The sequence below is a fragment of the Xyrauchen texanus genome, chromosome 37 (genome assembly GCF_025860055.1).
Source record: "Xyrauchen texanus isolate HMW12.3.18 chromosome 37, RBS_HiC_50CHRs, whole genome shotgun sequence".
Classification (NCBI taxonomy): Eukaryota; Metazoa; Chordata; class Actinopteri; order Cypriniformes; family Catostomidae; genus Xyrauchen; species Xyrauchen texanus.
The window spans coordinates 23,345,755-23,369,045 of record NC_068312.1 but is presented as its reverse complement, the minus strand read 5'-3'; the positions used below and the strand labels follow the sequence as shown (position 1 = coordinate 23,369,045).

The 23,291-nt window shown below is 36.8% G+C and overlaps 1 protein-coding gene across 2 annotated transcripts; it reads left to right on the top strand.

The window, feature by feature from the left end:
- The first annotated feature begins 5,279 nt into the window (after positions 1–5,279).
- On the top strand, positions 5,280–23,291 carry LOC127631099 (sodium-coupled neutral amino acid transporter 5-like). Of its 2 annotated transcripts, none has more exons than XM_052109073.1 (16): positions 5,280–5,461; positions 10,944–11,066; positions 11,880–11,967; positions 12,346–12,461; positions 14,106–14,179; positions 14,502–14,594; positions 14,756–14,834; positions 14,972–15,054; positions 18,043–18,101; positions 18,200–18,322; positions 18,436–18,515; positions 18,615–18,715; positions 19,454–19,569; positions 19,692–19,836; positions 19,937–20,040; positions 20,288–23,291. In XM_052109073.1, exons 2-16 carry the CDS (start codon positions 10,999–11,001, stop codon positions 20,387–20,389), a joined length of 1,431 nt encoding a protein of 476 aa, XP_051965033.1. In that variant the 5' UTR covers positions 5,280–5,461; positions 10,944–10,998; the 3' UTR covers positions 20,390–23,291. The 2 variants fall into 2 exon arrangements, with proteins under 2 accessions (XP_051965033.1, XP_051965034.1); XM_052109074.1 differs by lacking the exon at positions 5,280–5,461 and adding an exon at positions 8,178–8,293.

Genomic DNA, 23,291 nt, shown 5'->3' with positions numbered 1-23,291 from the left:
CATACAGCTCTCCTAAAAAATCAATAAGCACCTCTACTCTAAACATAGTCATTTGATGCGTGGTTATCGACTACATTCGCAAGTTGCGCAACTCTCTAGATATATGTGAAGCGTCAGCTATAGTTTTTTTTATTTTATTTTTTTATTGCAGAACTTATATATACATACATACATACATAAACGATCAGGGAAATGAAGCATGGTTGTATCTTTTACAATGAACAATCATAACAACAGAAATCAATAGTATGGATTTGTGGACATCAAAATATGAAGTTATATACACAGAAAAAAAAAAGAAAAGCATAAGGTTAAATCATATAATTTATGAAACTTGCTCATTTTGTGGATTTGTTGAAGAAACAGCTCCCCATTTATTTTGTGATTTTAGTATAACCAATAAATCTTGGATTGACTTAAGCTCTTATGTTTTTAGCCCCAAAAATAGCTATAGTTTACATGATATGGCTATGACCTAGTGTCACATCAAAACAAGTCAAGAGTAATCGAGCACACGCTTCAATGTACAATAAGCCAATGGTAAGCATACAAGAGACAGAAATGTAATAATAAATACAAAAATAAATAAATGTGGGAATATTTAAATATAGAAATAATTACATGTGGGAATAAATAAATATAAAAATAAATTAATGCATAAATAAATAAATAATAATAAAAAACAAATGAAAGAATAAAAAAAGTTTGAAAGAATAAAAAAATAAAAAGAGAAAATAATAAAGGAAAAAAAGTTATACAAAAATAAATTCAGGAATAACTTTCATTAAAAACGAATTATATTTGTTTTATCAAGACATTTATTCCTTTATTTATTTTTCTTAATATTACATTTATTTATTTATGTATTTATTTAGTATTTTTGCATGTTTTGTCCTCCATACCATAGTTATGTTGTGGATCCGGCATCAGATGGCGCTGCGTGTTCAATTCCTCACCCGTTGCTGTAAACTCACGCACGCACACACACACACTCGCAGATATCTGCACTGGATTATTCCGTCCGTTATTTGGTTGAGGATTTTTGAGGTGAGTAATTAAATCAGCCGTCTACTACTCACATATGCGAGTAAATTACTCACTGTGCGACCAAAAAACGTCTGTTATTAGCCACTGGCAACAAGTAAAGTGAGGCACAATAAAATTATGCCGCACTTTCAATAATTAAATTAACATTTCACTCGCCAGTGATAGAGTTGTGTAGTTCAGAGTCCCTTTTACGGAATACAAACAGTTGAAGCTGGATTCAGCCTCGTCTTTCCCTGCATGCTCTCTGATAAGAGCGGGAAAAACCACTTGTGTCATTCAGTTGTGAAGATGAATCACTTCTCAAGCGTTCTGACGTGCACGCCGTCTACAGAGACTTTAGCCAAACTCCCGTGAAAAATAAACAAGGTATAAACTTATTAATTTTGTGAACGCAAAGGACTCAATTTTCAATTAACGCAATGTAATGCAAATGGGGTCTATTCACGCAGTGCAGCTGTGAGACAGAGGAAATGTCCTGCTCTATTTCTGTGGAAACTATCAAATGCAAGAAACACAATTTCAAAGTCTTCCTTCATGAGAAATAAGGGCTTGCGAGTTAATCAGAGAGCCTTAAAATAATGTGAAAGTGAAGAATTTAAGGCAGAAATATACTATTGCGCAATACAATATAATAGCTATAGGCGACAGGTTGGCTGGGTCATAGTAAGCTTGAATGGAAATTAATCGTCATATTCGTGAAACACCTAAAACAGGAAATTAATCATCCTAATCGCAATTGTTTGTTTGACAATTAATTGTCAGCCCCCTAATCTTCATTATTAGGTTCCCACCTTGTGAATTGTTTTGTTAATAATATGTATGAAATTTCAAACAGTGACAACAGCTTGTTTCATTAGTAAAAATTTAATTTCATGACATCATATAAATTGATAAAATGTGAAATTTGTACATTTTTTAAAAGATAAAATCTAATTAAAATCTTAAAGCAAAATCAAATAAAAATTACAATATACTATACTGTGTGAATATGAAGAGGATCCCTCTCTCAGTTTGCTTAATATATCTTTTAGTTACATTGTGCTTACATGAGGTCAAACGTCTGGCGAGTAAAAACAAAAATAATGACGATTTATTTCTCCAACATGATCGTAGAGGTTGTTAACTAACATTAAACGTATCCACTGCATTTATAAACTACTCAACACACAATTTATCATCATCAGTGTACAAGAGCAAACAGATAATATTACTGCCGAAGTTACAATCATGATGATTAACATAAATTAACGTTAACGTTACTAGGTTAATTGGCATAACGTTTTTTACAGCCTTTATCCTCACTCTGGAAGTGTATAGTTCTTGAAGGGGGGTAGGGGCAACCAATATTCTGCACAGCAGTCCGAACAGTCCTTTGTAGTCTTCTGATGTCTGATTTCGTAGCTGCACCAAACCAGACAGTTATTGAAGTGCAGAAGACAGACTCAATGACTGCTGAGTAGAACTGTATCAACAGCACCTGTGGCAGGTTGAACTTCCACAGCTGGCGAAGGAAGCACAACCTCTGATGGGCTTTTTTCACAGTGGAGTCAATGTGGGTCTACCACTTCAGGTCATGTGAGATGGTAGTGCCCAGGAACCTGAATGACTCCACTGCTGGCACAGTGCTGTTAGAATGCTGAGGGGGTCAGTGTTGGGGTGTTCCTCCTGAAGTCCACAATCATCTTTGAGCGTGTTCAGCTCCAGGTTGATATGATTGCACCAGTGAGCAAACTGTTCAACCTCCTTTCTGTATGTAGACTCTATAGCAAAAGAAAAAAATTAGATAACGGGTTACCTTACCATGTACAATAAAAAAGATCATGTATCAAAAGTACTGTCACGGTCCTGTCAGTCAGGGTTTTTGTCACCTTGTGGTTTGGTCACTTCGATCTGAGGTGTCGGGTTTGTGTGTGTGTCCTGTCTTGTTTTGTCACCAGTTGCGTGCATCGCGTGTTTGCCTCTCGATGACTGTGGTATAGTTAGTTTTATTTTTGACATTCGTTGGATATTCAGGTTCATACACATTCTACTTCAAAACCGCTTGACCTAAAGATGTCATCCAAATTGCAAATTACTCCTATTATTCTCTCTGTTGCACATGGCTTATTTTTGGGAAAAAATATTTTTGTAGTTTTTATACAAAATATTTGGTTCCTTTTAAATCCATTAAATTCAAGACCGTTTGACCTAAAGATGTCAAACCAACTGCAAATTACTCCTAAAATTCCCTCTATTGCTCAAGGCTTATTTATTTATTTGGTGTTTTTCTTTGGTAGTTTTTAAATAGAATATTTAGTCCCTTTAAATCCATTAAACGCCAAGACAATTTGACCTAAAGATGTCAAACCACTGCCAATTACTCAGATTAGCATTCCTTCTATTGCACAATGCTTATTTTTGGGAGTTTTTCATTGGTAGTTTTTAAATAGAATTGCTGCATTAAAGGGACAACATATTCTATTTAAAAACGGGGATTAATTATTCTATTTAAAAACTACCAAAGTAAAAACTCTCCAAAACAAGCTTTGTGCAATTGAGGGAATACTGTTCTGAGTAATTTGCAGTTGGTTTGACATCTTTAGGTCAAGTGGTCTTTAAGTTTAATGTGTACGAGCCCGAATATCCAATGAATGTCAAACTAACTTTGCCGCAGTCTTGTGATGTTGCCTACACTCAGGCTTTGTGTAGTGTGAGAATGCATGGCATTGTTTTGTTAGCATGAGCGCATGTTGCCTATAGTCTCATTGATATGTGTTCGTGCCATTCGGGTGTCTGCATTTTTATGAGAGCACGTGGATTTGTTTTGTTTCTGTTTTGCCTCTGTCTCCCCTCTTCCCTGTTTGCTTACTATTAATTAGTTAGTCACACCTGCCCTGCTTGTTAACCCATTTGATTTCTAGTGTCCTTGTGTGTACTGTCCAATGCCAGTTCGTCTTGTTTCATGTTCATGTCTGTCTCGTCCCGTATGTCAGCTTTCAGTGCTGGAATTTGTCACCTACGGGGTAGTTTATGTTGGGTTTTTGTCTATTTCTGTATTAATAAATCCTGCCTCTGCTTCAACCGTGACAAATACATATAATTTTACAAAACATGTTATTATTATAACATCTTTTAGATGTTTGAAGTATGATATTTTTTACCATATAATTAATGGTAAAAATGCATGTTTAACAAGAGAATACATGTACTTTTATGGTAAATTATTAATTGTTAAAATTACTGTTTAAAACAGAAAAGAAAAGTAATTGGGCATTCCAAGAAGTCCCTTTGTGACCCATTATACTTCATTATATTTTTATTTTTTATAGAATTATTTTTTTGTCAGTGTTGCCCTGATGGTGTTTTGTGTTTGTGAGTAACACTGTCTGTGCATGTGTATTATTTATTGCTCCTGGAAGGCCCATTCTTGATTAACTTTGTCACCACGTGGCCTTCTGCAGTTACTAAAGTGTTTTGCAATACATTCTTAAGTAAAAAGCAGATTTTTATAGTCCCAGAAGGTTAAAATATTAGGTTTATATTATTTGATGAAATAATCGTCAGTTAACCGAAAAATATACAGGCATCAAAATAACATCCTATAAAGCCTAAAACATGGTCACCATATTTTACATGATACATTCCTGGCAATGGCAGCTGGCAGTATTTTGCAGTAAATTTAATGGATTGTATTTTTTTTATTGTGTCATTACAAGGAGTTTGACCAATTAATGTTATTTAAGCATTATATTGTAAATCTCTTTACTAAGAAAGTATATTTAGAAAAAAAAATGTAACTAAACTCTCAACATGCATTATAATTAATAGGATGTTAGGCTGATGGATATGCATGTCACTTTACAAAAAGAGCAGAAGTACCTTATACCAGTTTGGGCATTTGCATAAATTCAGTTATGATCAACTGTACTTTACAATCTACCAATGGAAGCTAGTGTTTACAGCAACACTTTATCCTTAAGGTTTATTTTAGAAGTCATCTTTTTAGTCTAAAATAAATACAATTGTTGTAAATATAATCTGTTCTATGTTGGTTTTACTAGTTGTTTGTGAGCTGTATGGTAGAGAGAGGAAAATTACAGCAGATGAGCAGTTCAGAAAATAGTCATCTATTTCACTAAATGTTGATGGTAGTATTAAGGCGGAAACAAACTGGAAGTCCCGCTCTTTGTACAACTAAAGGGAGTGGCTAAAAATTTGTCTTACTACATGCTACCATGCACTGGTTCTCTTTCGTTCTCTCTCCCCTTCCACTCCATCTGCCTGACTGTGTTGGATGATATACTGAAGAACCTTCAGGGAATATCAAATCATTAACCTGGAGGACAAGTATATCACCTTTGTCTGCATTTGTTCAATAGGACCTGTTAGAAATTGGCACACTGCTTTGAAGATTCTTTATTAAAGTCTCAAAAAGGTAAGGAGACAACATTAACCCTCAAATATACACTCAAAATTAAACCAGTCCAAAGCAGCTAAACTAACAGTTGACAAAGGGTTTTATTCTATGTTCTTTACATAGAATAGCTGGTCAATTATTTCTATGTCTTGACTCACTGCTAGTATCATTCATAAGATCCTTCATTAGAAGGAAGCGTGAAGGCCACGTGGCTCAAAGCAGCAAATAGCAGCGATAACTGATTGAAGATATCATTCAGAGAGTAAAACAATTTATAATTAAACTGCAGTTTTAAATGCAGCCTTTCACTGTTATGTTTCTGCTTTTGATGAACATTGAAGTGTTGTTTAATATGTACAGTATATTATGTATTCATCCCTAGTAATAATTGTTCACATTGTTCAAACTACTGTCAGTACATCCAGACTCTTATACCATTTGAATAATAATCATGAAACATTTAAATAGCCCCTATAGCTACAATGATAATTTCATAGTATACATGAATCATGAATTGTTATATTCATCAATGAGCATTTTCTGCTTATTTTCCCAACAAACACTCACATGATTCACAGGATCCACAATACATTACAATACATTATCATCCTCATTTTATTCGATGAATAAAATGAGGATGATTATGGTACACACTCTCAAAGGGAAATCGTAAGGATTCATAAGACTTTTCTAAACTTGGCTAATTCGTATAATATTGTATGACTGCACTCGTATGAATTTGTATGATTTTCACTACAGCCATTGATGTCACTGGACATCATTTCCACATGACAATTACTTGCTTCTGTAACACACAACAGCTTCCTATCATGTTTACACACTCCACTGATCGGTTAGGTTTAGATAAGGGGTTTAGGTAAGGACATGATATTAATTATCATGTCCTTAACGCCTCGTGCACTAAACTCATGCTTGCTTCCGCAATAGATATTCGGGAATTTGCACGTGATTAAAATGTACGTAATCGTACGTACTTGAAAAAACTTCAAAATAGCCAACTCGAAAACTATGTACGAATTTTCATGAGACTGGGTTGGATTATATGATTCACCACATCACTATGCTTTTTATATAATGTTATTTCACATACATATCCTCATCATTGCTATTCATAAATGTTATTCACACACACACTTGTTGAGCTGATCAGATTTAAGAATGAAGTCATTCATTCGGTTCTGGTCTGTGTTAAGAGCCACAAGTAATGATACTTTGGTTGTAGTATTTTAGTTCTACTTTATCATAAAGGTGCTTAACATCAGCACATGATGCAATGGTCCTTTGTGGCCATTTTTATCTCTGAATGTTTGGCAAAAGATTTTCCTGCATAGTCTGTTCTGGTGAGATACCATGCACGGTGCACATCTGTGTCAAATCTACCAGTGAGCAGATCCCTTTATCTATTTCACAGTAACTCAGCATTAAGGGTTGTGTCCTGTGATTCTCAGTATTCTTCTGAAAATTGGCGATATTCAGTTGATTTGCATAGAAATATGGCACATTCCCAGTTTAGTTACAAGATCATTAGATGCAGTCTCCTCAAATATAAAAACTAAAGATTACAAACTTCTACATGTTCTACGTGTTTGGAAATATAAAAATTTGCTTTAACCATAAGGTATTGCAACAAAGGTGATACAAAGTCCGAAAACAGAAATGTAAGCCACTACAGCCCAAGCTTGCTGTGAGTGCCACATGTATGTGAAGTAATGAGTCAGATAAGCCAGTTCCTGTCTGGCAGTAGACTTTCTGTGAGAACATCCTGTTTGATGATAATCAATAATTTGTAATTGCACTTTTTTTATTATAGCCAGCCAAATGTATACCCATGTGAGCAAATGGCCTTATCTCTGCAAATACTGGCAACTCCTTTAGTGTTTATAGTACAAAGAAAAAATCCTACATTTCATTATGCCTTTCTTAAACTCCATTCAAAAAGTCAGCTTTTGTGTCTGTTCTGTGGCCTTGTATGACCTGGAATGTACTTAAACCCCCATTGTAATCCATCAGAATTTAGAATGTCCAAACGATTTCTGAAACTCATGCTTTGAAATGCTCTCAAAATTCAGAGTAGCACAGACAAGCACATATTTGATATATTTAGGATATTTACATTTCTTCATTCTGTGAATACACACATTGTAAAAATACACACATTGTAAAAGGCTTCATTTGTCAGTTGGTGTTTTTCCAGGTCTTGTAAAAGCATGCCTTGTATAGCAGGTGCATGCAGGTAGCCTTAAAAAACCCTTATCTGCTTATCTCATTACCTACTGAACCAAGAACTCGCACACTCACCCACACACAAGAACACACACACAAAATCCCCTAATGCCTTCTCCCACCAACTCAAATACCAGTTGTAAACACACCACTTACTAAACTTTACACTCCTGTTTATTTAACAATAAATGTTTCCACCCAAAGCCTCACCCTAATTTGGTGTCAATGTCCTGTTCTCAGTGTCTGTTTTTGAGAATATTATAACTTGTATGTCTAAAGTCGTTGTTTGTATAACTGTATGTAGATGCATTATTTTAAACCTAAAATAGTGTGAAAAGAAAGATGATGGGTAATGACAAGGGTGTCACCAAACACAGAGTTATTACACACGCATGTCCACTCATCCCTCTTTGTTAGCGTCTTCATGGAGGAGTTAATCTCTCTAGCTCCCCTCCCCCTTCTGAGGACATAGGTAAGCACTGACATGTGCTCAGACAGACTGGACAGCTACACTACGGCAACACAGAAACAAACATTGAATGAATGAACATTTAGGATACACTCTAGGTTCATAGGGTTTTCTGTAGGATTTGTCTTCTCACTGTGGTGAGTAGATGCACTTTCAAAGTAGTCACTTCCTCCTGGAGTGTGTGTGGGTGTGTTTTTTTTTGTTTACGGTAATTTTTTGAGGTTACAAACTGGTTATTAAAAGGGTATTATGCAATAAATGTGGTTTATGAGGACATTTTTAGTGTCCCCATAATTCCATTTTGAGACTGTTTTTGTGAGGGTTACGTTTAGGGTTAGGGGATGGAATCTATAGTTCGCACAGTATAAAATAATTATGTCTATGGAGAGTCCTCATAAGGATAGCTGCACCAACGTGTGTGTGTGTGTTTGAATAAAGGTGTGTAGTATGGTTGATCCTGTTTCAACAGTGATAAGGTATTGCATCAGACAAGAGTCATGTGACCAAGACTAGTCTGTTTAGCATTCTTAACTTCCATTGCTTAACCGTTTCTGTAACTAATCTAGCATGTTTTATTAATTTCACATTTCATTTAACCTCAATTGTTCATCCTTGCTGAAAAAGAAAACAAAAAACAGCTAAAACCAGCCAACCAGCATAGGCTAGTTTTAGCTGTTTGTTTTTACTTTTTCAGCAGGGCTGAACAATTGAGGTTAAATGAAATGTTACAAGCCTGGCCAGTCGACTTTATAGTTAGACCACCAGCTAAAACCAGCCTGACCAGCTATGACCAAGCTGATCGACCAGAAAACCAACCAACAATTTTAGGCTTTTTTTTCTAGCATGTTTTCTCAGAGGAACCTTTACACAAATCTCTCTGTCTTAGACATATTATTGCATAGTAACAAACAGCTACAGACTTTTTGTGATTTGAAAGCTTTTAAAATTAACTTTTCTCAGAAAAACTGTATTTCTCTCTTTCTTCCTCTTACTATAAACAAGATTGTTATGCATTTATGGAGTAATCACAATAGCTCCAAGATTCCAATATGTTAAATTGACAAATGTATTGTGCAACATTCAACCACAAAATTCTGACTAGCCAGACTCAAGCTTTTGGCAGGACCCAAACTATTTGCCGTTGAAATGTAAATAAAGCACTGAATGAATTTCAGGCATTTAGCCTATTATGGTAATATCAAGAAAAAACTCTTGGGAGTCTCAATGATCTGCCACTATCCTTTCATTCAGCATTATTACAGAGTGTCTGTAAGTATTTCCTGACCTTCACGCTTGAAATTGTACATTGTTTTCACAATTTGTTCCTTGTTACGCTCTGAGTGCAAGCTTAAGTTGCATCAGCCGTTTTACTTTTCTTGTCCTAGTGCACACTCAGCTCTAGGATGTACCCTTGGGCGCCTGCAGGATTTCATCTGGTGTACGCTCAGTAATCTGCTTTGTACAACCTTATATCTAGGGGAGTCTGGGGGCACCAAACAACACCAAAGCGTTCAGTTCTGGTGACATTGAGAAAGCATTTTTTTCTTCTCAAGTATGAGTAGTGTTCATGTAACTATTGGCAAAACACGTCTTCCAGTAACCGTTCAGCAAATACAAAAGCAAAACGCAACACAACGAATAGACCAAATCGCAAATGTCTCAATACGTGTTTTTATCAGTTGAAGAAATTATTTTTAACTTGACACCGTGTCTAAAAATGCAGCGTTTCCGTGAGAGATGCTAAAAGCACAGCGATATGTGACCCAGTTGTCAAAAGACATCCATGTGGCGAATGTTTACATGGAAAACTATTGGAAAAAGAGCGTGAGATGTTGCAAAAAGACGTTCAGTTTGAACAGCCCCTCGTTCACATGGCACAGCACTAGCTGACATTTCTCAAAGTTACCTCTAAAAAAGACAACCTTTTGCTTCAGTTGATTGCAGGGACATTTCCACTGCATCCAGCGCTGTATTCGTAAATATCCCGATACTGTTTTATTGTGTGAGAAACCGCTCCAAATGATTCAGTGAGAGAGCGCTCTGAACGAATTGTACTGAATCACGAATCGATTCAGACTGTTTCGCAAGCCCGTTTGGTCAAGTCACTGAAAATAACAGACAGAAAATAATTATTCATTCGCAAATTGGTAATCACTAGTTCGTTTAAACAGCCACGTGACACACTTCATGATTGATTAAATATTCTATGAGTATATATTTCTTATGTCAGCACAATGTGTACGGCCGTACAGCTGCAGGCGTCACTTGTCCATAAGCACAACATAGCCTACATGCTGGTTAATTCCTCTATGTTGTGACCATCGCCATTTCAAACCACACTGAAGGAAAAGAGAAAATACCCTAGGCATTACTTTTCGTGGCTGCTTCACATATATTAATATAGGCTAATAGACAGTATATTATTTACTTCAAGTAGTTATAATATGTATTTGACTTTGACTAATTTTTTTAATTGCTTGACAATTTTTTTGTATTTAATGGTAGGCCTACTCTTTTAGCATTGACTAAAAGTGATTGCTATATTTAGCTGTTAAACAAGTTTGAGAATCACATCTGAAATTTTCACAGCCAGTGGACACCTATAGTCTGTCTGAACTAATCAGACTGAATTATTCTGCATATCATTCATATTCAAGAACACACATGTTTCGAGAGGCTGGTATCTTATCACATAAAGAGATAACTTATTTGACTATCCTTTGAATTCACAGTAAAATGGTAATTAATCCAAGAACAAAAATTTTCTGTGTTTCCAATTGTTTACAGAGCTTTACCTTGAAAACGGTGTTCTTTGGACTGTTGAACATTTGAATAGACCAAAATGGAGCTACAGAAAATGTCAAACGGTCACCATGATCTCAGCCCTGAAAAAATCACCCTGGAGAGCGAGTAAGTTTGCAGACCAACACAACCATGAGGAGCTATCTGAAAAACTTCCCCCAAGGATGTCTTCCTTTCCTCTACTAAATCATAAATCATATACACATTTTATACAGTATATATTGCTGCATGACATAACCTGTTCTTGCCATGTAAATTATGCATCTTAAAGCAGAGGTTTGTTTAAGAATGTGTAGCATATTCCGCTTTTTTAGACTTTTAGAAATAGTTCACCATTTTTTAAATTTTGTCATCATTTACTCACCCATGTAGTTTAAAGCAAATATTAGGCCTACTTACATTTGAGGAACACATAAGGAGATATTTTGAGGATGTCCCATTCCCTAATTTCCATAAAATAGGGGTTGATAGAATTTATGATCAGATCAAATTAAATAATTGAGCAACTTCTGTAAACTGAGCACAAATCAAATATGGTGAAACGTCAATAACATCAGTCATGTGGTTTGATACTATTGACATGTCACCATATTTTTCTGTTTACAGGAGTTGGTCATTAACAGAATTTTTATTTGGGGGGGTTATTTGGGTTGGGGGGTCTATTGAGTATATAAAGGCAATTGTTCATGAACGTGCATTATTGTCATTACAGATAAAACACAAAACGTTTAGATGGGTGGTCCTCCCCTCATTAAAAAAAAGGATTTTCAGTTATTTATTAGCTGTGTCATTTCCAAAACTGTTTTCTTGTAGGATAGTTGAAACAGAACAAAAACATTTTTTTGCAATTCAATTGTATTGTTACCTTGTATAAATAAGCAATAAATACTGATAGTGGTTCATTTTGCATATATTACACAGATTTGATGGTCTTGAAAACATGATGGCACTGGGTGATACATTCCTTACCAATAAGAGCAATGGAAAGATAGAGACTCAGTTTACAGATGTGAGTATATGCAAAATTCAGTTTTATGAATGTCACACAAACAAAGGCCTTTATGTGTATTGGCGGGGTGAAACTGATTAGAAGCTTACAGCACTCACAAATACAGCCTCATTTCAGTATTATTATAAGTATAAGAAATAAGTAGGAATAGCTTCTGATTAATTTACCTCAATATTGTTTGTGGAGTTACATGATCAAGGTAAGAAACTTTTATATTCACAGTTAATTATAAACACATTACCATCTATTTTTAAAGAGAGGTCAATCTCAGTGAGTGACAAATACCATATATGACATCCCAATAGTTTCAGTCTTTGTTTTGTGTATTTTAAAAACAAAAAATCATAACTAGCATGTCATTCATCTTTTTTTTTCCAGTTTGATGGAAAGACTTCATTCGGAATGTCTATTTTCAACCTCAGTAATGCCATTATGGGCAGTGGAATTCTGGGATTGGCTTATGCCATGGCCAACACTGGAATCGTTCTTTTTATGTAAGTTAGACTGCAATCATGCATACATTCACATGTGTGTGTTTGTTTATGTATTTCAAAAGGGGTTGATTTCTGGTACAGTATGAAATTTGTTGAAGATGACAACCAAAATTAGTGTTTATTTATTCAAAAACAAAAATCTACTGACTGAGTGTAAATCCCACCTGACCTGAAGGACCCGGTGCTCTCTCTAATATGTTCAGGTTTTTTCAAAGTAAAATATGTAGGCAGATCAATTGAGGTTCCAATACGATGAAAGAATGGCTCTCTGTGTGTGTGTGTGTGTGTGTGTGTGTGTGTGTGTGTGTGTGTGTGTGTGTGTGTGTGTGTGTGTGTGCACGCACAAGCGCACGTGTGTGTCACATAAACATGACTCTGCCAGTCTGCTCGCATGCAGCTATACAAATACAAGTCAAATATTTGCATACTTCTTCTTGGGTGGCACAGAGGCAGCCAATTGTCAAGTAGAGCCACGTGAAACTCTCCTAAATATTTACTTTATTCTTTCCATTTCATTCTCAAGTCAGGAGGGGTGGTGGATGCCTGGGGATGTATAACTTTGTTGATACATAAAATTACATACATTTACATATACTGTAACTACTTTAGTGAGTAGCATAGGATACAAGGTAAATAAAGTGTGCTGAGAACAACAAATAAAAACAAGAGATCTAAAAATAAAACACAATCACCACAAGTCAGTATTTGTTAAAGTATAGTTCACCTAAAAATGAAAAATTTCCCTCATCCCAAATGTATATGACGTTCCTTCTTCTGCAGAACCAAAATGAAGATTTTGAGAAGAATATCTCAGCTCTGTTGGTCCATACAATGCAAGTGAATGGTGGCCAGAACTTTGAATCTCTAAAATCACTTAAGTCAGCACAAAAGTAATCAACATGACTCCAGAGGTTAAAATCCATGTCTTCTGGAGCAATGTGATAGATATGGATGAGAAATAAATAAATAAATAATTAAGTAATTTTTTATCATTAATCTCCACTTTTGCATTAGCTTTTACAGTCTTCTGTTTTTTGACAATTCACATTCTTCGTGCATATCGCCACCTACTGGCCTTCTTTTGCTGATCAAAGGTGGAGATTTAAAGAACCAAAGCACTTAAATATTGATCTGTTTCTGACCCACACCTATCATATTGCACGTGGCCATGTAGTGTATGTCTGTTTGGCTTATGGTTTATGTTTGTTTTATGTTGAGTTTTGCATAAAAATTTATTTTGACTGTTCAGCCAGTTTCCGCCTCCTCCTTGCCCGTTCTTATACCGTTACATTGGTGCTGAAACCCAGGAGGGAGGAGAGTGCGTCATGCCGGAGGTTACCCCGGCCTGAGTAGGGCGATGGGTGAGTGTGACAAGGAGGAGGGCAGGGCCGGGCAGTGATGTGTGTGTGTGTGTGTGTGTGTGTGACAGCTAAATATTCTAGCATGAAACGTCATGGATGCTGACCTGTTAAAAAGAAAGAATGAAAGAAAGGAAGAAAGGGATATGATTTGATGATGTAATTTTGTTGTCTGGTAATAAAGAATATCCATCCATTCATGTTACCACCAGGTTTATCCAGGGATACTGCATTTTGTTGTTGCTGCTTTTGGTTTTTTAAGCTGAAATCTATTTATTTATTCCAGAATCCTTTTAATATCAATTGCTCTGCTGTCTGCTTACTCCATTCACATTCTTCTGAAGACTGCTGGAGTTGTTGGTAAGAAACACCTATTTTGTGTCTCTCTCTTTTCTCATGGATGGGTATAAGGGACATTGTCCCCCTAGATTTGCCTAGAGACACCACAGAAACTTTGAATGCCACCTTCCACATCTAGAATGATGGCAAAACAATCAATGTTGCCCTCCTAAACATATAAGTGCTCCACCAAAGTTTGCATCCTAGCACCGGCCCTGTCTCTTTTTTTTTTTCTCCTCACAATCCTGATAACATTTGAAATAATACTATAATGATACACTATCATTGTAACAGTACTATAACTTTCTTCTTAACTTAATTTGGCATTTGTTTGTGTGTTTAGGGATCCGTGCATATGAACAGCTAGGGGCCCGTGCATTAGGTCCACCTGGGAAAGTCTTAGCAGCGTGTATAATAACATTGCATAACGTTGGAGGTAACATTAAATGCATTATTACTTGCATTAGGTACAATGTCAGAAGGCATTACAGCTGATGTAATTTGCAACTCTATGTCAAACTCAGATGCATTGGTAATTATTTCAAGATAAATGAGCAGAGAATCCAGTGTACTATGTTTTTTTCCTTAATCCAACAGCAATGTCAAGTTACCTCTTCATTGTGAAGATAGAGTTACCTTATATTATTCAGGGTCTTATGGGGATACCAGACAACAAGTGAGTACCACATAATAAACAGAACATCATCCTTTTCATTTTTATGAGTCTGTGACTAAAATACACTTTTCATGGTCCTATATCATTCTCACAATTTCATGGCATCTTGTGTAATATGTCTATGTTGTCTTCATCAGCCAGTGGTATGTTGACGGGAGGTATCTCATCATCTTTGTTAGTGTCTTTGTCATTCTTCCATTGGCATTCATGAAACGGCTTGGTATGTTTCTTCCTCTTCTTTTCTCTCATTTATTCATTCTTTTTGTTTTCTGACACTGTTATTCCATCATATTTCATTATCATTCACATGTATCTACCCTGAAGTGCTTGATTGAGTGTTTGAGACATGTGCTAAGAAGCGTTTTAATACATTTGGCAGTTATTATTGCTTATTACTAATTTATTTAGTTTACTAGTTCATGTAAAGCATCTTACAGTAAACTTCATACAGGGATAATAACCAAAAACCTGGGGGTTAAAGGAATAGTTCACCCATAAATAAAATCCTCTCATCATTTACTCACCCTCATGCCATTCCAGATGAGTATGACTTTTTTTTGTCTGCAGAACACAAATGAAGATTTTCAGAAGAATATCTCTGCTCTGTTGGTCTTCACAATGCAATGAAAGGTGATCAAAAATTCCAAATATCACATAAAGGCGTCATAAGGGTAATCCATAAGACTCCAGTGGTTTAATCAATGTCTTCTAAAGCGATTCAATAATTATTTTGGTGAGATGAATCCAACATTTTTAATTCCATTTTCACAGTACACCTTGCCATTGCAGTCTGTTGGCAAGATCGTTATTTCAAGCTCAATTACACTTCCTAGTGCTTGATGCATGTGCAGATTGGATCGCTTCAGATGACATTGATTAAACCACTGGAGACACATGGATTACTTTTATATTGCCTTTATGTGACATTTGGACCTTCAGTTCTGGCCACCATTCACTAGCATTGTATGGACCTAAAGAGCTGAAATTTTCTTCTAAAAATCTTAGTTTGTGTTCAGCAGAAAAATCAGACACAATCTTTAGCAATTAAATAAAGTCAATTAAATGGAAAATGGTGGTGCGCTGTCTTTTTCTGCATATCGCTACCCCCTTCGCGGTGCCGTTTTGTGGCCAGTTCTGCATAACGCGGCAGCCCATTTCAACTTATCGTGGCCCATTCGGCCCTGTTTCGCAGCCGGGCCTTCGGGAAAAGTTATGCCTGGATTTTCTTCTGCCTGCTGGTAAACACAAACACCACAGACCTTGTCAGCTGAAAAAGAGAATGAAGCATCAGTAAACACTTCCTCAGGCTCGAGGCAGCTGCGGTCAGCACCTGAATGTTCATCTGACTACTCAGGTTTAGTCCATAGCAGTTATTTAGGCTGAAGACAAGTAGCCTACCAACTGCAAAGATATAAAACTACAGCTAATGTCGTGAATGAATTAAGTTATATGTATTGTATTTTTTAATGTCTTCTTTTAAAGTAGCTCTTTTAACATAGGATGATAGCTGATATTATCAATATTATTCTCAGTTAAATATAACTATAGGTCTGCTTGTCAGCAATGTGCTAACATTGACAAAAGCAACTTAGTTAAGTCAAGTGTATAAGTCAAGCTCCGGATTCTGTTTTGGATATTTCTTTTAAACTTAAATAATAATTGAAAGAGAATTGGAATGTATTTGTGATATTATATGTAATGCATCAAGATTACATAAATGTATGTGTTTATATTAAGCATGTTGATTTTGAAGATTAAAAGAAGGTTCATATTAAGTGAGGTCTCACTTTATTTTAGGTGTCTTTAAATGCTATGTACCGCCCGCACCCACCAAGCAAAATTGCTCCGCGCCGCAATCTGTTGCGTCGGGTCCCGCGGGAGTGCAGGCCTCAAATTCGGAGTGGAAAACCGTAGTGTTCGCGCTTTTATGCACGGCGTGCAGTTTTACCGTGTTACTGCCGTACTGTCGACAAAGTACTTGGCTTTTGGACCCGCGATCTGGTCCACCCTCCTCGGCTTCAGTAACAATCACTGAGGATATGGAGACCACACTCTCCCGACTACATTTTTTTTAATCAAAACCCTTGTTCAACTGCACATCCATGGGGCTCTTGCATGTCATTCAAGCCGAGATGAGCCACCCTCCTCGGCTTCGCTCACCGTGAGTTAGACCCTTTCGTCAAACTGTCGTTGTTTCCACTGCTTTTCGTTCAATTACATTCGGGGCAGGTGTGCCCTAGGCTGACGGTGATTAAAACCGGGGAGAGCAAGGTTTGAGGCAGTGGCTAAAGATTCTGGGTGAACGGCATAGCAAAAGCTCTTAAAATTATGACTAAGTCAATTTGCATTTGCATGGGGAAAAATGAACAGAAGTAAAGTAAAAGTTTATTTCAATTGCAACATTTCAAATTGCCATGTTCTTTTCACATTGTTTATAAAATGCATAAATATATATGGAATTGGCATTGTAATATATTCCCAAATAATAAAAATGATATCTTCATATATATTTTGGTTTTTGTGGTATTTTTACATTGAAATATAAACCAATTATGTGTTTTGAACCACATTGATAATTGGTTTACGAAGTTCCAACAAGGGGTCTTTTGGCGCCTCCAAGTGGCCTTTTTTTTTGTTAGTACACTTATATAAATCATTTTGGAACAAAGAGTTTTGGTCATATCGACTTTTTGTTTTACTTTGTGTATGTTGTTTTCAAGCTCATGCACAAAAAAGGCCGGATGTTAAAGCTAGGGTGTGTTAGAATTAGGGCAAGAATATTGCATATCGCTGCGCTTTAAATGCTCACGAAAATAGAGCCCACTGTCATTCTGCCTAACATCTCCATTTGTGTTCAATGAAAGAAAGTAATACGTACTTGGAACAACATGAGGGTGAGTAAATGATGACAGGATTTTCAGAAATATCCCTTTAAGTACCTTGCACAAGGGCACAATGGTGAAATTTCAAAAAATCCTTTTGGTTACCAGAATGGTTTTTACCTACTAGGCTGTACTACCTCATTACATTTATGCACTTGGCAGACACTTTTGTCCAAAGCAACTTTTCAGGCTATACATTTGATCAGTTCATGCATTCCCTGGGAATCAAACCCCAAATGTGGTGCTGTTAGTGCCATGCTCTACTAGTTGAGCTACAGGAACACTATTTATCCTTAATTCATTATTACAACTGTCATCCCTTTTAGGGTATCTGGGATACACCAGTGGCTTCTCCCTTAGCTGCATGGTCTTCTTCCTCATATCTGTGAGTCCACTCTTCATTCATCTTTCCAAATCACAGCAATTATGGCAACCATGTCATTGTCACTAATCAAAGTTTCTCACTGCATTGTGTCTTATTAGGTGATCTACAAGAAGTTTGTGTCAGAGTGTTCTGAAGAACACTGCAATAACGACATCATGCTCAACCAAACCATAAACAACTCCACCTCTAACATAGCTAAACTTGTCACTTTCAACCCACAGGTGAGAGTTATGTCAACCACAAACCAGGCGTGAGGCAAAGATAATTAATATATGGACTCTTGTTCACTTTGAATGCAGTAAATGAATCTGTTGTTTCCATGTTTTTAATGCAGACGGCTTTTACCATTCCCATTATTGCGTTTGCGTTTGTATGTCACCCTGAAGTGCTGCCCATCTATACAGAACTCAAAAAGTAAGCTTGCTTACCAAGTTTGGTTCATGCACAGTAAACTTTGATTGATTGATTAATTGATTGAAATGTTTGCATTTTTTTGTCTCCCTGTAACATCAGGCCAACCAAGCAACGCATGCAAAATGTCGCTAATATCTCTATAATGGCCATGTTTGTCATGTACCTGCTGACTGCCATCTTTGGCTACCTTACCTTCTATGGTAAGACAATCAAAAATTAACAGACACATTCCAAAAAGGTAACATGGTATTACCGAGGTTTCTGTGGTGGTTGTCATATTGGTCACTCTGTGAATTTAGCAGCAGTTGGTCGGACGTTCTGCTGCTTCAAGCACTGCCCCCAGTATTGAGCTGGAAGTGTTGAGCGTATGGCAACGTATGAGCTCCAGTTTTCGTCTGAAATGTCCACGGAGTAGAGCCAAAAGCGAGTTGCATTTTTAGTTGTAAATTATTTAATATAGTCAACAGGAATGTGAATTTAATTAATCCCACACCCTAACCCCAAACCCAACCCTAAATATAAAAAGGGAAAGGTAATCGTTAACAAATTGAATAAAAAATGTCTTATGGGGGTGACGCTTGTAAATAATTCACCATAGTGGGGTCAATTTCAGGGTACATGAACTATTGACATGGTACCATGGTAATACCATTGTTTTTGGACTTCTATTATAACATTGTACTTTTGTAGTAAATTGGAGTACTATTTAAAAACCATGGTACAGTACCACAATACCTTCACCTGATACAATCACTGCACCTTGCTACCACCACAGTACTCTTTTATAAGGGTTGTTTTAATATATATATATTTTTTTTTAAATAAGTTGTTAAAGATCTACACTGAGAAATGTTGTGATATTTGAATGCATTTTAACAATGAATATTTCAGGCCACAAAATAATGGGCATGTGTCTGTGTGCATACATGTGTATGTAGAAAGTACGGATTCGGAGCTTCTGAAGATGTACAGCAAATCAGACACACTGATGCTCTGTGTTCGGTTGGCTGTGCTGGTGGCAGTGACACTGACCGTCCCTGTCGTGCTTTTTCCGGTACTGCGCACACAAATATAAACTCAAACTGCACACACTCTCTCTGTTTTTCTGTTGTTTTACACACTATTACTGCATATAACTTCTCATCTAGTGCAATACATATGCTTTTTCTTTTTCAGATCCGTCGTGCTGTCCTGCAGCTTTTGTTCCCTGATAAGCCCTTCCACTGGGTACGTCACATTTCCATTGCTGTGTTTCTCCTGTTTGTCGTCAACCTGCTTGTCATCTTCGTGCCCAACATTCGTGACATCTTCGGCTTTATCGGTAAGCCTCTCAAACTATACAGATTTGGATTATTATGTAAATTCACTGGCCAAATTAATATTCTCTGAAAACAAGTGTATCGTTTTTGTCTGTATTTTAGGTGCTACATCTGCTCCCAGCCTTATTTTCATTCTGCCAGGAATATTTTACATCCGCATCGTCCCTGAGGAACAGGAGCCGTTGAAATCACGACCAAAGATCCAGGTCATTAAGCCAGAAAGAAAAACTATTTTTACAATACTCTCATACATCTAGAACTATAAAAAAACCACTTAACCAGCCTAAATTGGTTTGCTGGTTTTACCTGGGTTAAGCTGGTCTAGCTGGTCTCCCAGCCTGGCCAATCTGGTTAAAGTTGATTTACCCAAAACCCCCATAAAACCAGCATGTTTTATTGATATATATAGTAGGATTACTCTGTCTCTTCCTCACTTCCTTTCATGTTTTCCAGGTGATTACATTTGTGATAGTGGGTTTCATCTTCATGATCATGAGCACTACGTTCATCATAGTGGAGTGGGTTACAGGAAGGAAGACCATGGGTGGCCACTGACAGAGCAACAGAAGTCAAGTCCCTGAAGACCAGATTCTCACAGAACACACACCGTAAAAGCTGTAACCTCTGAACCAGTACAGCAACTGCAACCCTCTAAAAATATCTGTCAGAACTGTGGAGCAGTGGTTGTGCCCAAGGTGGTGGGCCCTAAGAGCTGTATGTCTAAATAACATTTTGACATGATGGCTATAAAATCAGATAACTCAAAATTTCAAAGAATCCAGAATAAGATGGTCTTCAAGGAAAGTAGTTACCATGCTTAATAATCCAAAGCAGCACAATACACACACACTCTTTTGACATGTTAGCAGGGCTGGACTGGTAATCTGGCATACCGGACAATTTCCCGGTGGGCCGACACACTTTGGGGCTGATCGGGGGCAGACTGTCCATCGGGAGTACTGAGCTGGTTGGTTGAGCATGATGTCGTTATTGCAGTGTTCTTCAGTCCTTGATAAGCTCAAATGAGCCGGCACGTTGTGCAGAACGGACCACAAAACGCGCCCCCAACTGCTCAACAACTTTAGGATCACCATCAACCAAACCCCCCATCGACAAGTTTTGAGTCAGTTACCATGTAAAATCTCAGGCCGATTTCTCTTCCCAGTCTAGCCCTGCACGTTAGTGCCATAATGTTCTTGCATGTGATGTAGGACAGTGCCCCGTCTCTCTACCCAATCATTTGATGTTGCAATTTTATTTATTTTTTTATACATACATTTTTTTCACCATTTCTGCAGCAATAAGGAGCCCATACATACAGTACTGTGCAAAAGGTTTAGGCATTTGTGAAAAATGTGGCATAGTGATGATGTCTTCAAAAATAATGCCATAAATAGTTTTCATTTATCAATTAACATCATACTAATGTCAGTAAACATAAAAAAAACTATTCTGAGTCAATATTTGGTGTGACCACCTTTGCCTTCCAAATAGCACCGATTCTACCAACACCTGGACAGTTTTTCTAGGTTGTTGGCAGATGGGATGTTCCAAGCTTCTTGGAGCACTTGCCACAGTCTGTTTAGGCTGCCTCAGTTGCTTCTGTCTCTTCATGTAATCCCAGAATGACTCAATGATGTTGAGATTCATCTGTTGTAGGGCTCCTTGTTCTTCTATTCAATTCTATTTGCAAAGGCAATGTTGAAATCTAAAATTGACAGTTCCAACTGATACACTAAAAGCAGAATATAAAAAATAGTCATTTTAACGGGGCCCTGGGTTGCTCAGTAATTAAAGATGCCGACTACCACACCTGGAGTCGCAAGTTTGAATCCAGGGCGTGCTGAGTGACCCCAGTCAGGCTTCCTAAGCAACCGATTGGCCCAGTTGCTAGGGTGGGTAGAGTCACGTTGGGTTAACCTCCTCGTGGTGGCTATATTGTTGTTTTCGCAATCGTTGGGGCTCGTGGTGAGTTGTGCGTGGATGCCGCAGGGGATAGCATGAAGCCTCCACACGCGCTAGGTCTCTGGGGTAACGCGCTCAACATGTGATAAGATGCGCAGATTGACGTCTCTGATGCAGCTGAGATTCGTCCTCCGCCGAGTCACTATGCCACCATAAGGAACTATAGTGCATGGGAATCGGGCATGCCAAAATTGGGGGAAAAAATATAAAAAATAACCATTTTAAGACAAATCATTTGTGAAAAATATAATGCGAAGACTATTGCACAGTACTCTATATATAAATATATACTATTTAAAGCTGGTTTAACTACACAGTTATTGGTGTTTAACAACACATAACTCCTCTGAAAATGTGATCAAATATTATGCAAATATTGTCCCTTTTTTCTACCTCTGAGGAGTTTAACAGTGACCGTTAGAGTTGTTTTGTATTGTTTAATTTGATCACAGTGCATGTGAGTTTTTGGGAACTGTGTTCTGTTGATCCTCATATATATTATATTATTTAAATAGGAAAATTTACAGTTTTATTATGAATTTATGCATTGTCCTTAAGGACATAATCTGAAGTAATATTTTGTTTTGTTACACCCATTAAATAAATTAAATGTACAGAATGAGGGAGACATACACAAGCATTTCTGTTGCTGTACATGTTTTCATCACTCAAAATATACAGTACATTTACTCCGTTTTAGAGAGAAGGCAGAATGCATTGTCTGAATACTAATCCTGTAATAATCAAAGACAAACTAAACATGTTTTTTTTTTTCATGTTGTGTGTTATTTTGTATGTTGGAAATGTCTTTTGAATACCATCAAAATGTAGAATAATTGTAATGCATTTAAAAATTAGTGGCTTGCTGGTTTGTTTCTAGTCTGGTAGTTATTTTGTCTTTTAGTGTTATTAAAATTCCACTCCTGAAATAGACCAGATGGCAACAAATGCTGGGTAACACTTCATGTAAAGGTCACCACAAAATGATGTGGCATAGGTGCAAATATCCATACACTTCCATAAAGGTTTATGTGTTCATACGTTATGAACATATCCATCTGTCCTCATCAGTATCTGTGAGTTTACATACCAGGAATACAAGTGGCCCCTGTTTGACCGGAAAATAACAATTTCATTGAAAAATAAGGGTTGTGCTTGTTTTTGTATAGTCTTTTCATGTACATATTGTGAAATGGTAAACAAACGTTCTATGAATTATTATGCAACATTTACATCTGCTTGTCGTTATATGTACATATTTAAATTGTATTTCGCTCTAATTGGACCTAAATGTTGAAGAAATATGAAATATGTAATTCTCAATGGAGCAATAATTTGTGCAAACTTATAAAGTGTTTCAAATCATTTCACATGTTTATTTTTTCAAAGTGCCTAAATTTGAAAGAGATTCTTGCATTTGACTTGGATTTATGTTCAGAAACCTTTTATAGTCGAATACATTGCTCTCTGACTTTTAACTAATAAAGCTGAA